At 39.5% G+C, this 13,667-nt stretch overlaps 2 protein-coding genes across 2 annotated transcripts in view; one reads left to right on the top strand and one right to left on the bottom strand.

Moving 5' to 3' along the window:
- Positions 1-984, bottom strand: part of LOC123512308 — a 12,492-nt gene extending 11,508 nt beyond the window's left edge. Inside the window, exons 1-2 of the mRNA XM_045268644.1 lie at positions 811-984; positions 476-622 (exon numbers count right to left, since the gene is read on the bottom strand). Coding sequence (XP_045124579.1) covers positions 476-622; positions 811-984 — 321 coding nt within the window. The remainder of the gene's footprint in view (positions 1-475; positions 623-810) is intronic.
- Positions 985-3,209: 2,225 nt separating this feature from the next.
- LOC123512222 (GTP-binding protein Rit1-like) lies at positions 3,210-11,310 on the top strand. Its single transcript, XM_045268479.1, has 6 exons — positions 3,210-3,454; positions 5,282-5,338; positions 5,648-5,721; positions 6,035-6,223; positions 6,422-6,654; positions 7,175-11,310. Exons 1-6 carry the CDS (start codon positions 3,364-3,366, stop codon positions 7,194-7,196), a joined length of 666 nt encoding a protein of 221 aa, XP_045124414.1. The 5' UTR covers positions 3,210-3,363; the 3' UTR covers positions 7,197-11,310.
- Positions 11,311-13,667: the final 2,357 nt, after the last annotated feature.

Raw genomic sequence — 13,667 nt, 5'->3', positions numbered from 1 at the left:
ACGGAGCGAGCTCAGAGCTTATTATTTCCAATCTTTGGATAGGCCTGAAACCAGGCACACACCACACACCGGGACAACAAGGTCACAACTCCTCGATTCACATACTCACTGCTAGGTGAACAGGGGCTACACTTGAAAGGAGACACACCCAAATATCTCCACCCGGCCGGGGAATCGAACCCCGGTCCTCTGGCTTGTGAAGCCAGCGCTCCAACCACTGAGCTACCGGGCGTAAAAATTGTTGTGTGTGTGTGTGTGTGTGTGTGTGTGCATGAGAATGTGTTAAAAATGAATAGTCTAAGAGATAATTAAGTAGAAGAAAGGGATAATGCAAATTGGAAAGCCTTGTGCGTGACAGATTTGCTACGGGAGTCTCCAGTCAAGTATTTCAGTCGAGGTGAGTGAGAAAGTGTACATCAGTTATATGTCAAGTAGATATTTGAGAAAGCAGAAACGATAAGACAGATTTCAGTGCCTTTCTTGGTGCCATTAAGGATTCACCACTATCCCTCGCCTCCCCAATGCCGACTCCCTTACGGCACTGTGAATGGTGCCACGCGTCGGGTTGTCCGTCTCTGTGAGTGACTGCAACACATCTTGGGAAGGGCGTCAACACGCGGCCCTGGAAACACTCACACCCACGGCCTCATGGTATTACCATCAGCATGATCAGTGCGTGGGGAGAGACTCGTCGGGGATCACCATCGCTAGTGTGGTACAGTCACAATCGCTCCCGTCGCCGCAATATCACAATCGATCGTCATAGTGATACGATTGTGATTGCGGCGACGGGGGCGATTGTGACGCTACCACACTAGCGATGGTGATGCCCGCACACCACGAGTCTCCCCCCACGCACTGATCATGCTGATGGTAGTCCCGTGAGGCCGTGGGTGTGAGTGTTTCCAGGGCCGCGTGTTGATGCCCTTCCCAAGATGTGTTGCAGTCACTCACAGAGACGGACAACCCGACGCGTGGCACCATTCACAGTGCCGTAAGGGAATCGGCATTGGAGAGGCGAGGGATAGTGGTGAATCCTTAATGGCACCAAGAAAGGCACTGAAATCTGTCTTATCGTTTCTGCTTTCTCAAATATCTACTTGACATATAACTGATGTACACTTTCTCACTCACCTCGACTGAAATACTTGACTGGAGACTCCCGTAGCAAATCTGTCACGTACAAGGAGTGTCTCAGTGGTGGTGTGCACGGCACTTGACACTGTTTCTGACCACAGCAAGGGCTACACTCACTGCGGCGTGGAGGCACAGGTAGAGCGGCCACGTGCAGAGCCTCTTGTCCCCGTTGTCCTGTGAGGGGCGGGCGTCTGCAGGTGCATCATCAGCCTCGGTGTGATCACCCTGGCCATTGTTCTCTGGGAGGTCCTCTGCCTGAGTGGCCTAATTAGTGCTGCTCCCAGAGTGAGGCCGGTGGTCTGTGTGGTCCTCGTAGCTCTGCGTATCATCGGCAGACAAGCTTACAGGACTGTCGTCTTGTGGCGGGTCATCAGACTGTTCTAATGTGGTCCTAGACGTCCTTCTTGCAGTAAAGAAGCGTCGCCACCAGGAGGGACTTGCAGTGTCTCTCCATTCCTGGTGGGCGCGGATCGCCTGTGTAGCGGCATCAATCTCCTCAGTAAGGGAGCGGAGATAGGCCGCCTCCTCCAGTGTGGCCTGTGTATTCCTTTCCTCAGTGTGTGTCTGCTGGAGGAGGACACGGTCCCTGGCCGCCTGTTTCTCCTGGGCCTTCTGGAGCTTGAGCTTTATGCTCCGTATTTGGCTCTCCATTGCGGCGTGCTGTTGTCGCTGTAGCTCGGCGTGTTGTTGGGCCTTACGTTGCTTGGCCTCTCTCCGCTTCCTGGAAGCCTTAATGAGACCACGCAGGTCCCTGTTGTTCCTGTAGGCGATGTCCTGGAGCGTCTTCACTGCCAAGGACTCGTTGACAAATGTGTGTTGGTACTTGGCAGCTAACTCCTGCAGGACCTGAGTGTGGGCCCCGTGGTCATCGGTGCTGATGGGCGTCTCGAGACGCTGTTCATACTCCAGTCCCTTGCCCTCCAGCACCTCCCACAAGGGCAGCTCAAGACACTCGGCAGTCTTCAGTACCAGCCCCACGAACAACACCACAGTGAGTTCCAGCTTCATTGTTTTCTACAAAATACTGAGTTAAGGTATCCACTGGAACTTACGGATTCAAGGAAATGAGAATGGGGTAGAATGGAAGGGAAAGAGCTTTGGCGGAGAGGAGAGAAGGGAAGGAAAAGGGTATAGCCATTATATGGGAAAGAAGTGACGAGGGTGAGAGAAGGTGGGAAGGTGGATGGGAAAGAATTAAGGGAAGTGATGGAGATATTTTGGATGAGTGAGAAGGGGAAGAAAAAGTGGGATGGAAGGGAGTATGTTAGGAGTGGAGAAAACGGTGGAAATTAAATACTTGTCTCAGATTGGAAGTTTTGTGGACATTTGAACGTGTCAATCGTGTCATTTATGTACTGAGAGAGAGAGAGAGAGAGAGAGAGAGAGAGAGAGAGAGAGAGAGATTGGTGATTTTGTTGTTATAATAATATAGCAAAGGAGGAGTTAGGACAGGTGATCCTGGCCTCTCCCTGAGGTAGTGCATATGTACACATACATACTACAGGTCAAGTACATGAAAAAAAAAATGCACATAGATTCACAAAATTGAGTAAAAAAAATAATAAATAAATAAAAATAAATAAGTAAATAAATAAATTAAAAAAAAAAATATATATATATATATATATATATATATATATATATATATATATATATATATATATATATATATATATATATATATATACACACACACACACACACACACACACGTAAACAGCGAAGAATACTTGTACTATAATTATGGAAGGAGAATAGGGGGAAGGGAGAGGAGTCTAATGCAACGTCCTCGAAAAAACACAGTACAAACATTTCTTTCAGGGAATTGTGTTTTACACTGTTGAAGTATAACTCTCGATTAAATGAGTTCCAATATTAAGTGCGTCTGAGTTTCCCGCGAATTTGGCTCCCAGACAATTACGTATCTACGTAAAGGATGGACATAACAAAGTGCCACTAGCTACAGCTGACAGGGAGATAAAGAAAAATCATTGCATTGAACCTTACACAATATACAATGATAAGAAATAAAATACAGACTATGCATCAGAAACAAAACCGTCATGAAGAGCCGATGCCGAAACCCGCCCTGAGCCAGAGTGCCAGGCACGGATCAAGATTATCAGCAGAGCACTGGCAGTGGCACTCCTAACACTCACTCCCCCCGCCTGAGCCCCGCTAGTGCCACAGTTTACTGCAGGAGGAGGATGAGTTGAGTCATGAGTGATGGCCTCAGCCCACCACCACCAGCACACTCGCAATGGCATCAAAGTGTTCAGGATCGTGGTGCTGGGAGAAGGTGGGGTGGGCAAGTCAGGTAAGTGTGGGAGAGTGAGGAGTGGGGAGTGGGGTGTGAGTGCTGGGAGTGGGTTGAGTGAATGACGCTGTTGTTAAGTGAAGATGAGGTATTTAGACGAGACGAAGTGACGAGGGAATGTTGATTATTCTTGTGGTTCATGGTCTATACAGGGAGGTATATGGGAGTTAGCGTGGCTGGTGGCCTCTTCACCACTGTCTGGCCTGAATAAGCTGTAATTGTTATTGTCTGGGGTGTACTGCTAGGCAATGAACACTCTCTATTTATTCATGCCTGTGTATAGCTCTTGGTAAATCTTATCACTAGCAGCCCCTGGTGTATTCTCTTGCCACCCCTCCTTAGTAGAAGCAGGCTTGGGAACCTGGTGGGAAGGTTGGGTTTTAGGGTGAGGAAAGCCGTAGTTTGCCAAAGTCAGTCAAAGGAAAGTCTAAGGATTAAGACCCATGTTTTGAAAAGTAGGGAACTTTCTATCCCAAATAACCAAGGGACACCTTAAGAACACTAACTTAACCTAGGAACCCAGTCTAACTGAGGGGCATCCCTTCTTCTGGACCCCTCTAATAAGCATGCTAAGCTAACATGACCTGGGCTGCATTCCAAGGTTCAAGCTGGACCTTGCCAGGTACAAAAAAAATCCACAATAATGGGGAACAACCCACAACAGCTGGGTTAACTCTGCTGTTGTAGGCTGTTCCCCACTATAGTGGATTTTTTTTGTGTATGGCAAGTTCCATATCTACCAAGTCTTACATTTTTTCTGTAAGTTTTACGTAATTTCTATGATTTTCAAGTCTTACAGCTTAAGTTGAAAATCTTACGTTTTTCTCTACGTGCCTTTTTTTTTTTTTTTTTTATGTGTTCATTTTAAACAAATTGAAATAGATATAGACACATGACACAGTATGAGCACCGCACCATATCATGAAAAATGGTACTTTTACTAGAACCTTTGTAAAAAGTACTGTTTTTCATCATGTTGTGTTCATACTGTGTCATGTGTGTACATTGTGTTTTCATTCTGCATTTGTTTTGAAATAAATAAATATTGAATGACAAAAAATGTGGTTTTCTTATGGTTTAATTACCATTTTATACATAAACTTATGGTCTGTAGTACAAAATCTCACGATAAGACACCACAGTAGCTTGACAGGTATGAAGTTCTGACTTGCGCCTTGGAATGCATCCCTGGCATTGCTAGGGAGCTTCATCTCCCTGGGCCCCACTTTTAACTCCACTCCACCTGGATCACGCACTTAACTAGGGAGGCGGTGGCACAGTGGATAAGGTGGTGAGCGTGTGATCAGGCAGACGTCCACGCATAGTTTCGAATCCAACCACGTGCAGCCTTAAAACACTTTGCCATTTGTCGAGTGGTTTAAAGTTACCTACATGTCACCATGATACCCAGGTTCTAGGTGGTTACACCCAAGATGAGCGTAGATGGTGATATGGGCCCTAATATGGGTACCACCATAAATAAAATTGCCTGCGCCACTAATGGGTGGAAGCTGAGCAACGCTTCCAATACACTCTTCAAGTGTGCCTACAGGTGCTATAGGCCTTACCAAAAAAAAAAAAAAAAAACAGCTTAAAGGGGAAACTTTGCCCGCCATGAATACCCCTCAAGGACACAAACCTAATGTGACCTAACATAGTTGCATGGACTTAAAGTCACTGACCTAACCCTGTGGTGGTGCTATCATGTCTTCATTACCACAAACCTTGATGATCCAAAGTGGAATTATGAAAATCACAACCCAACTGGTTTATGAAATATTTGTTAGTTCCTAATTACGTCCTTATATTGACCTGTTGCACTTTCAGCTCTCACCCTACAGTTTGTGAGCCACAACTTCCTGGAGTACCATGATCCAACCATTGGTGAGTGTTTGTTACCATAACGTGACTTAAAAGGGACTGTAATTTGTAACATTCTTATTTCTACCATGCATGTAATGATAATACATATATGTATACTAGATGTACTTTACATCTCCCCATTGTTTTTGTTTTTGTTTCACATAAGTATATGTTATGTTATTCTTCAAACATGATACTAGTGGCAATAGAGTGAGATTTGCTGAAATTAACAAGAACAAGAGATAATTTATCACTGTTTTAGTCACCTGGTGCTCAGGATTATGCAGAATAGCGTAACTTAACAAATACTTGCATTATTCTTGGCTTCAGAGGATGCATACCAGCGGCAGGCTGTCATTGATGGGGAACCTGCCCTGCTGGACATTCTGGACACTGCCGGGCAGGTGAGTACCTACCTGTCTTTGTCATTGTTGAAATCCCTTCTTTGTACATCTGGCTGAAGTCCTAATCCTCTTGTAATATTAAGTGAAGGATTGTTAATGTACTGACTTTCAAATAAAAAATCTCTGAAGTTATGAATTGAATGTTCTCTGTCAACAAATATGTGTTGTAGAAAAAATAAATAAATAAATTATTTGATGTCAAGAAATTAACATTTTCATCATTAATGAAGATTCTTAAAGAACATAATTAATTTAAAGATTAAGATTTTTGTGCTATATAAAATTAGACGCTAGCAAAATGCCTTCTTGCCAGATTGAATTCACTGCTATGCGGGACCAGTACATGAGATGTGGCGAAGGTTTTCTGATCTGTTACTCCCTCACTGACCGCCGTAGCTTTGAAGAAGTGGCAGGTTACAAAAAATTAATCACCAAAGTGCGTGCTGCAGATTCTATTCCTATTGTTCTAGTGGGAAACAAAGTTGACTTAGATGATCGGAAGGTAAGTTAATGAAGATATTTCCTTCTTTTAAGGACACAAAGTATTTTATAAGAACCATTGTACTTTTATATATAAAGTCACTAGAGGCTCAACTTTATCTCATTCAAATGATATAGTAATCTGTTGACATATAAACCATTGACAAAACCTGACAACTTACAAGTACAGCACTGGTAAAGAGTACTGGGCACTGCACAGGTCACCACAGAGGAAGGACAGGCTCTGGCACAAACAATGGGATGCCCATTTTTTGAAACCTCAGCAGCTCTTCGCCATTTTGTTGATGATGCCTTCCACATGCTGGTGAGGGAGATACGAAAGAAGCAGAAGGAAGCAGCTGGAGGGGTGTCGTCGGAGAGAAGCAAGCCTCTCTCCCGATGGGCAAGATTTAAAAATTTATTTTTGTGGATATTTCGCCGGCCTCGCTACAAGTAAGAGCTCTGTGGATATTGGTAGTGGATAGCAGTTGTTGGGACCCAAAGTGGAAATCTTTCATGTTATGTAAGGAATCCTTGAGATAAGGAAGTTAATAATCACACACTCACACTTCCAGTGGATCAAGTTATGGACAAAATCACAATGCATATTATCTTCAAATTAAGCTCTATTGGTATTAACATGAAAAGCTGTTCCATAGGGTTATGCCTGATAGTAACATTGCCTTTATAAGCAGTTTTTCATAGTATCCAATAAGTAATTATTTGTATTTTTTTATTTATTTATTTATATTTTTATTTTAGTACTATGCTTATTGAGATGTAGTCATGACTATCTGCATTGAAGTATGAGCATCACTTGTAAAGGTCTAGAAATAGCCAAGTTTTGTTGTATGGACTAGCATGGCATTATTTATAGAAGTGTTATATATTATAAATTTTATTACGAATTATTCACAAACATCTATGGAGATATTTGGCATGATGGACCAAGATGGTAATGATTTTATTACAGGATGGTGTCTTGCACTGGGTGAGTAGATTGCAAGATACTCTGTTCTGAAGTGAATCTCAGCACAAAACTTGAAAATATGTGAAGAAACTTTAAAAACATTCTTCATTTTACTAAATGTGTATCTAAGGATTATTTAATTGTATCATAGTGAAAAACATGCAAAACTGTGCTTTACTTAGTGTATTAGGAATCATGTCTGACAAATAATTAAAATTTGCATAGCAGTTTGTCTTTGCACGCTTACTGACTGCTGTCAGACTTGTGACCTGCTGAGGTGACATTCTGTGTTGAACTTAACATCTACTCTGTTCAGTTTGGCTTGTGAATAAGAATTTTTACAACTTTCAGATGAAGGCCTTACAGTAATGATAACAATTGCAGAGTACTACCAGTACTGTATGATGATATAATCTTGGGTGGCATGAGCTTTTAAAAAGTGATTTTGCTGCACACCACATAAAAAGTAGCATTAGAATGATCATTAACAAATGATTGCACACACCAGTTCCTTTATTCCCTTTTTGAAAACTGAATGCCACAGTAAGTAATGAAACAATGTAGAACAAGGAACATCTCAGTGGATTTCCACAGGAAATTATGACAGAAATCAGTGTGTATTCAACGAAGTGTTGCTTTAATTAAATAAACAAAAAGCATTGATCATTGAGCACAAGCATTGAAAACATTCATTCCACACCTCATTACTGATGACTGTAAATGAACCAGATTCACTGTACATATTCCATTGTTCAAAAAATATTCAATCAGTATGGAATGTTATGAAAATAAATGTTTTTGGTTATTAGATAAGAAACACATGCAGATAACAAGCTTTAAGCATCTTTGTATTGTAAAGTTTAAGATTGCAGCTTTAATACATTTGAGGATGTATCCTCTCTGCTAACAAGCTAAAACAGCTTCCCTCATGGAGAAATTTATCTGAAATTTACTATCAGTATTCCAATGACTTCAGAGGTCTTTAAGGTACTTCATTCTTTGTTGTTTGTTGTCTTTATCATACAGAAAAATATGCACTCTAATCTATCTGAATTTTTGTGTATTAACATATAATATCACAGTTTTAAGGTATCCAGATTTGTAAATCTTGTACTGTGAATATTTCTTAATACTTCCTCCCATGAGACACTAGTGTTTTGAGTTAGCAGTGTTTCAAGTGCATTACATCTGCTCAGATGTGTTGGTATTTTAGTCCAATAGTTTTGTTACTTCCTTGTGATTGCAATGGACATCAGTGACACCGGTGTACATACTTGCTCTTATGCAAAAAAGAAAAAAAAAAAAAAAGGTATGTTTGATGCAAGTGGATATGTTTAGATTTAATTGTGACTTATCAAAATAAGCTTGATAATGATGATGTGCTTTAGAAGGCCTCATGCATTTATCATATGAACTTGTGATATTGTTACTATGCGATAAATGACTTACCCATTTACTTACTTATAACTATGTAATTTGTTGATGAATATAAAACAAAGGACCTTTTCTCTGGCATGCATGGGACTGAAGGGCATAAAAAGTTGCAAAATATCTACTCTTCTATTTTGATCATTATGGTTCCAACATTGAAAAAAAAAAAAAAAAAAAATTACCAACAATTCATCCATCTGTATGCCAGGCTGAGATCCCCCTGGAGGAAGGTAGCCTGAATACAAGTTCTTTCACAGTTGAACCCCATAATATTATGCAATTATTTTGCCTTACTTTAGTAAGGTTGATGAGCAAAAATTTGTATATGTGTAAAGAGTGTGTAATGTTGAATTGTCTGTGTGTTATGATGAATGAGACAAAATCTTGGGTGGATGAGCTTGCAGTACACATTGTTCTATCTTTTCATCATCATAATTTTACTTCATATTCATAGCAATAAGGCATTTGTCTTTTTTATCCTTATCTTTATCTAATGTGTAAATATTTAACATAAATGTTCATTGCTAAAAAGACATCAAGCTTTAATGCTGTTAGCCTTATTTATGAAAAGATTTCTGAATTTTTTTTTATAAATTTGAGATCTAGTTGTGTATTACAGTCAAGACTGTAGTATCCTCATCTTAAATGTCAAGACTTGCCGTTAGCATTTACCGTTATCAGCTAAGTTTCCTGTCACCTCCACCTTGACACTATACACATCTCTTGCTTTTTTGCATACGAATACATCTTAGGGTAGCAGTCATGAAGAAAAAAAACTATGTATCTTATAGATAAGTGCAGTCACAGTCAGAAGTTGCTTATCATGTTACACTCACTTCCACAGAGTTTAGCATGTTCCTTCAACCTGAAATTTTTTGATCTGTTGAAAACCAATCATTTGTCAGGTTTTATAAGATTGCCAGTAGAAGTGACAACATAAGATTGAGGAAAAATGCCAAACATGATGGGAATGAGTGCAGGAGGTTACTCAGTACTTGAATAGGCTCACAGAATACCTTAGTTTTACTCCCCCAAGCTCCCCATCCATCCCCTGCCCCCCCCCCCCTCTCTCTCTCTCTCTCTCTCTCTCTCTCTCTCTCTCTCTCTCTCTCTCTCTCTCTCTCTCTCTCTCTCTCTCTCTCTTTTCCAAGCTCGTCGGCATTCCCTAGATCACATTCCCCCAGAAATTCCTATCCACACCCACATGGTGAGTCAGCTTTCTATAGTTCATGTGAGATGCAGTGTTGTGTGTATCAGCATTGTACAGCTCATTGTGAGCTTTATACAACGAGCTACAAATTCTGCCATTTTCTTACTTGTCACATTAAATATTTCCTTCTACTGTCTTGCTTTATTCTTGCTGTATGCAGTGCCTGATGCAAAATATCACAATTATTTTTCATTCATCCAATTCCGATAAAGTATAATTTTAGGTGTGCTGTTAGGAAAGTGTTTTTTTTTTTTTTTTTTTTTTTTTTTTCTTCTTCTTCTATTTCCCTTTCTCTATGGGATAAAGTTTGTGAAACAGCCTCATTTACAAATTTTCAATAAAAAGTTGCATGCTGAGACATTTTTCTCAGGAAGAATTAAAAATAGCATTGCAAGACACAGAACATTTCTGCTTTGATTCACTTGACTGTCAAATGTGCAAGTATATATGTGCTGTGTAGCCTTGTGTGTGCTCAGTGTATGGTGTTGTATCTGGCAGTAACTCTATTGTTTTGGATGGATTTTGAACATGCTTGTTGAGTCCCATGTTGTCAAAAAGAAGTAGCACTGCATTTATAACATACACCTGAATAGTGTGCTTGCCTGGCTCTGAGATCTGGTTGTGCTGGCAACCAGTGTGGTGCTCTTGCTCAATGGTAGTCCCACCACGTAGAAAACTGCACAAGAAAGTGGAGCCCGCAAGTCTTGGAGGAGTAGAATTTTGACAATGCAGTCAGATCTCTCAAGGTTTTACCTGAGAGTACCTACCTACTCACAGTAAGTCAGGGACATGTTATACAGGAAAACCTTGTCAGTGCATCCCATTATGTATATGATATGTGTATTGCTCCCAGCCTAATTTTCTTGTAGGCATTCTGGAAAGTGGGATGCCAGATAAATGGTCCCTACATATAAATAATGGTGATATTGGTGCTGTGTGTTGACCAAAATATGTAGTGTATAGTTGTGCGTGCTGGCCACATGTGTTCTTGTGAGACGTCTGTTGTTTTTCTGGAAAATTTTACATTTTAGCTTTGTCATGTTAAACCTATGATTTAGCAACAACACAAATAAATAGGAGAGGAACTTTTCAATTGCTGCAAAAATATATCTTCACATTTAGAATTTTAGTACTACTGTTATACTATTGGCTTTTACTTCATACCGTCATCCTATTTATTACTTGATGAACTAGCATTATAATGAAGGTGTTGCACCTTATGCTTACTTAAGTATCTCCACATTTCTAGATATGTATCTCCACATCTCATTACATGTAGCATTAGATAATGAAAACTGCTTTGTCATTTCATTCATCTTTCATTTTCAGTATTAACACATGAATGAATGATGTGTTTGTTTGTTTGTTTTTTTATGTGAGTTATTTTCCATGTAAAGGGATTAAAGTGAATTATTTTTTGTATTACTACCCAGTTTATGTGACAATGAAAAACAATGATTGTTTTTTTTTTGGGGGGAAATATATTGACATTTTCTCAGATTTTTTTTTCATTCCCATGAATTTTAGATTAAGGTGGTACCACATTTCTTAACAAGACCATTGGTAAAATCATTGTATGTACAAGCAACATAAAAAACACTACAGAATGTACTACTACCTTGGGCAGTAAGCAGCCTGGTGGTGTAGTGGTTAGCACAGTGGGCTCACTGCTGAGGTATCTGGAATCTGAATCCCTGGATGGGTGGTGACAATTGCAGATTCCAGCTTGACTCATATTATGATGTAATGGCTTCCTGGCAGAGGATGATTATGGAATGTAGGACAAGGAGTAGCTCCACCAAGACATCCTGAGCTTTGTGTGGTGAAGTGCATGGCTAAGTACCCTGTCAGCCATCAATGAAAACCACTTCCGTTAATTCAATGGTAATGGAGGTGGTGGTGGTGGTGGTGGTGGTCTGAGGAAGTGCATGACCTCATATTTCTAATACCATACATTCCTCAGCAGCAAGATACTTTTTTTTATATAAATCATAATCATTCACAGCAAAAATTTGCACTATTCTCAAGCTTTTGTTAAACTAGTATCTGCTTTTTGTCATGGCAAGATGAATGTATACTTTATTTGTAACAGTTCAAATATAACTGTTATTATAGTCTGACCAGCCTTAATTTACGGACGTGGGGGGGCGAGCGTCTCTGTACAGTGTTGCCACGTTTTCACTACTGTTCTGTTAATCTCTCTCTCTCTCTCTCTCTCTCTCTCTCTCTCTCTCTCTCTCTCTCTCTCTCTCTCTCTCTCTCTCTGCTTACCTTTGATTCTTTTGTAAGTCATGTATAATTGTATATATATATATATATATATATATATATATATATATATATATATATATATATATATATATATATATATATATTATATAAGTGAGTGGCACGAGGTCAATCACGTCGCCACCAGCAATGTGTCAAGGCCACCAGCTGGGTGTGGAAGAGTTGCCGCTCAAAGTGAATAATGCTTTTTTTTTTTCCACTTAGGTATTGGCATATACCTACTATTTTGTAAAAATAGAAACTACACATTAGCTTGGCTTACGAATTATGAATGCGATTATGCCTCACCCTTGAAATTACTGTAAAAGCCAGTAAATGTGAGCATTTTATCTTATAATTATAGCAACATCTGGTACTGCAAGGTGAGGCTATTCGGCCTGGCCAGGCTGGGTTCATCAGTATTGCTGCCACTCACAAGACTTCTACTATTTTTTTTTTTTACTTTGGATAATAGATTATTTCTTTTTTCCATGCTCATTATCTTATATCTGTAACGCTGATATTATTACACACCCTAAACATACGCTAAGTACCATTATAAGTTACTACAGTTGATATCAGCAACACTGTTGAATATGTATGCCATGTTTGTATGGTATTATACAGTTTTTTTATGCATATGATGGTTACTGTTGATTCAGCCATCTATATACACAAGTCGAAATTTTATACATCTGAACTGATGATATTTACGATGCCTTGTAAACCAATAACTTCCATTTCACATCACATTTTTTGGAAACGTGGCAGTACTGTAGAGCTACTCTCGCCCCACCACAGCCGTAAATTAAGCCTGGTCAGACTATAAAATCAAAGTACTTTTATCATCAAGTATAATCTGCAGTATAAATTAATTCAATTGTAATTAATGATATTGAATACACCACAAACATTACAATGAGTTAAGTGTAAATGAAAGTTACAATATAGTAAAAAAAATGCCATAGAATCTTCATAATCCTACAATGACAGTAATGTAAATAAAAAAAAATTGTACTACATTGGAAAAACAAAATATTAGCTTCAGTAACTGATTAAAAAAATGTACTCTGCCACAAAAAGAGTCTTGTTGGTTAAATGAAGTGTTTTGACATCTTTATAGCATGTTACAAAACAAAATCATTACATCATTCCACATCAGAAAAAAATTAGTATAGGTTGTATACATTCCACAAAAAGGGCAAATAAATATGGAAAATACATGAATGAAATTTAATGCAAGAGTGTTAGCATCAAGAAGTTGAATAAGGTTTAAATACAGTGTTGTATTATGATCCACTGAGCGTGAAACTAAGCATACAGCAGTGTGTGTCAAAATTTGATGACCTGTTATCACAAACTGCATCACAAAACAACACTTATGCCGACAATGGCCGGGATGTGGTTGGACTCGCCAGGAAGGCAGTCACCAGCCCTATGTGAAACTGACAGATCATGGCGCTGAAGGCTAAATGTCAAAACAAAACTGGATCTGTCTAATAAAATGATCATGAGAACTGCAGGAATTTTTTAGTAGGATTCACATCCATTGGTGCATCACTAGAGAAGGAAGTAAAGATGAGTTAG

The sequence above is a fragment of the Portunus trituberculatus genome, chromosome 33 (genome assembly GCF_017591435.1).
Source record: "Portunus trituberculatus isolate SZX2019 chromosome 33, ASM1759143v1, whole genome shotgun sequence".
Lineage (NCBI taxonomy): Eukaryota > Metazoa > Arthropoda > Malacostraca > Decapoda > Portunidae > Portunus > Portunus trituberculatus.
Note: the sequence above shows the minus strand (reverse complement) of the source record. Positions and strands in the feature narration are given on the sequence as shown.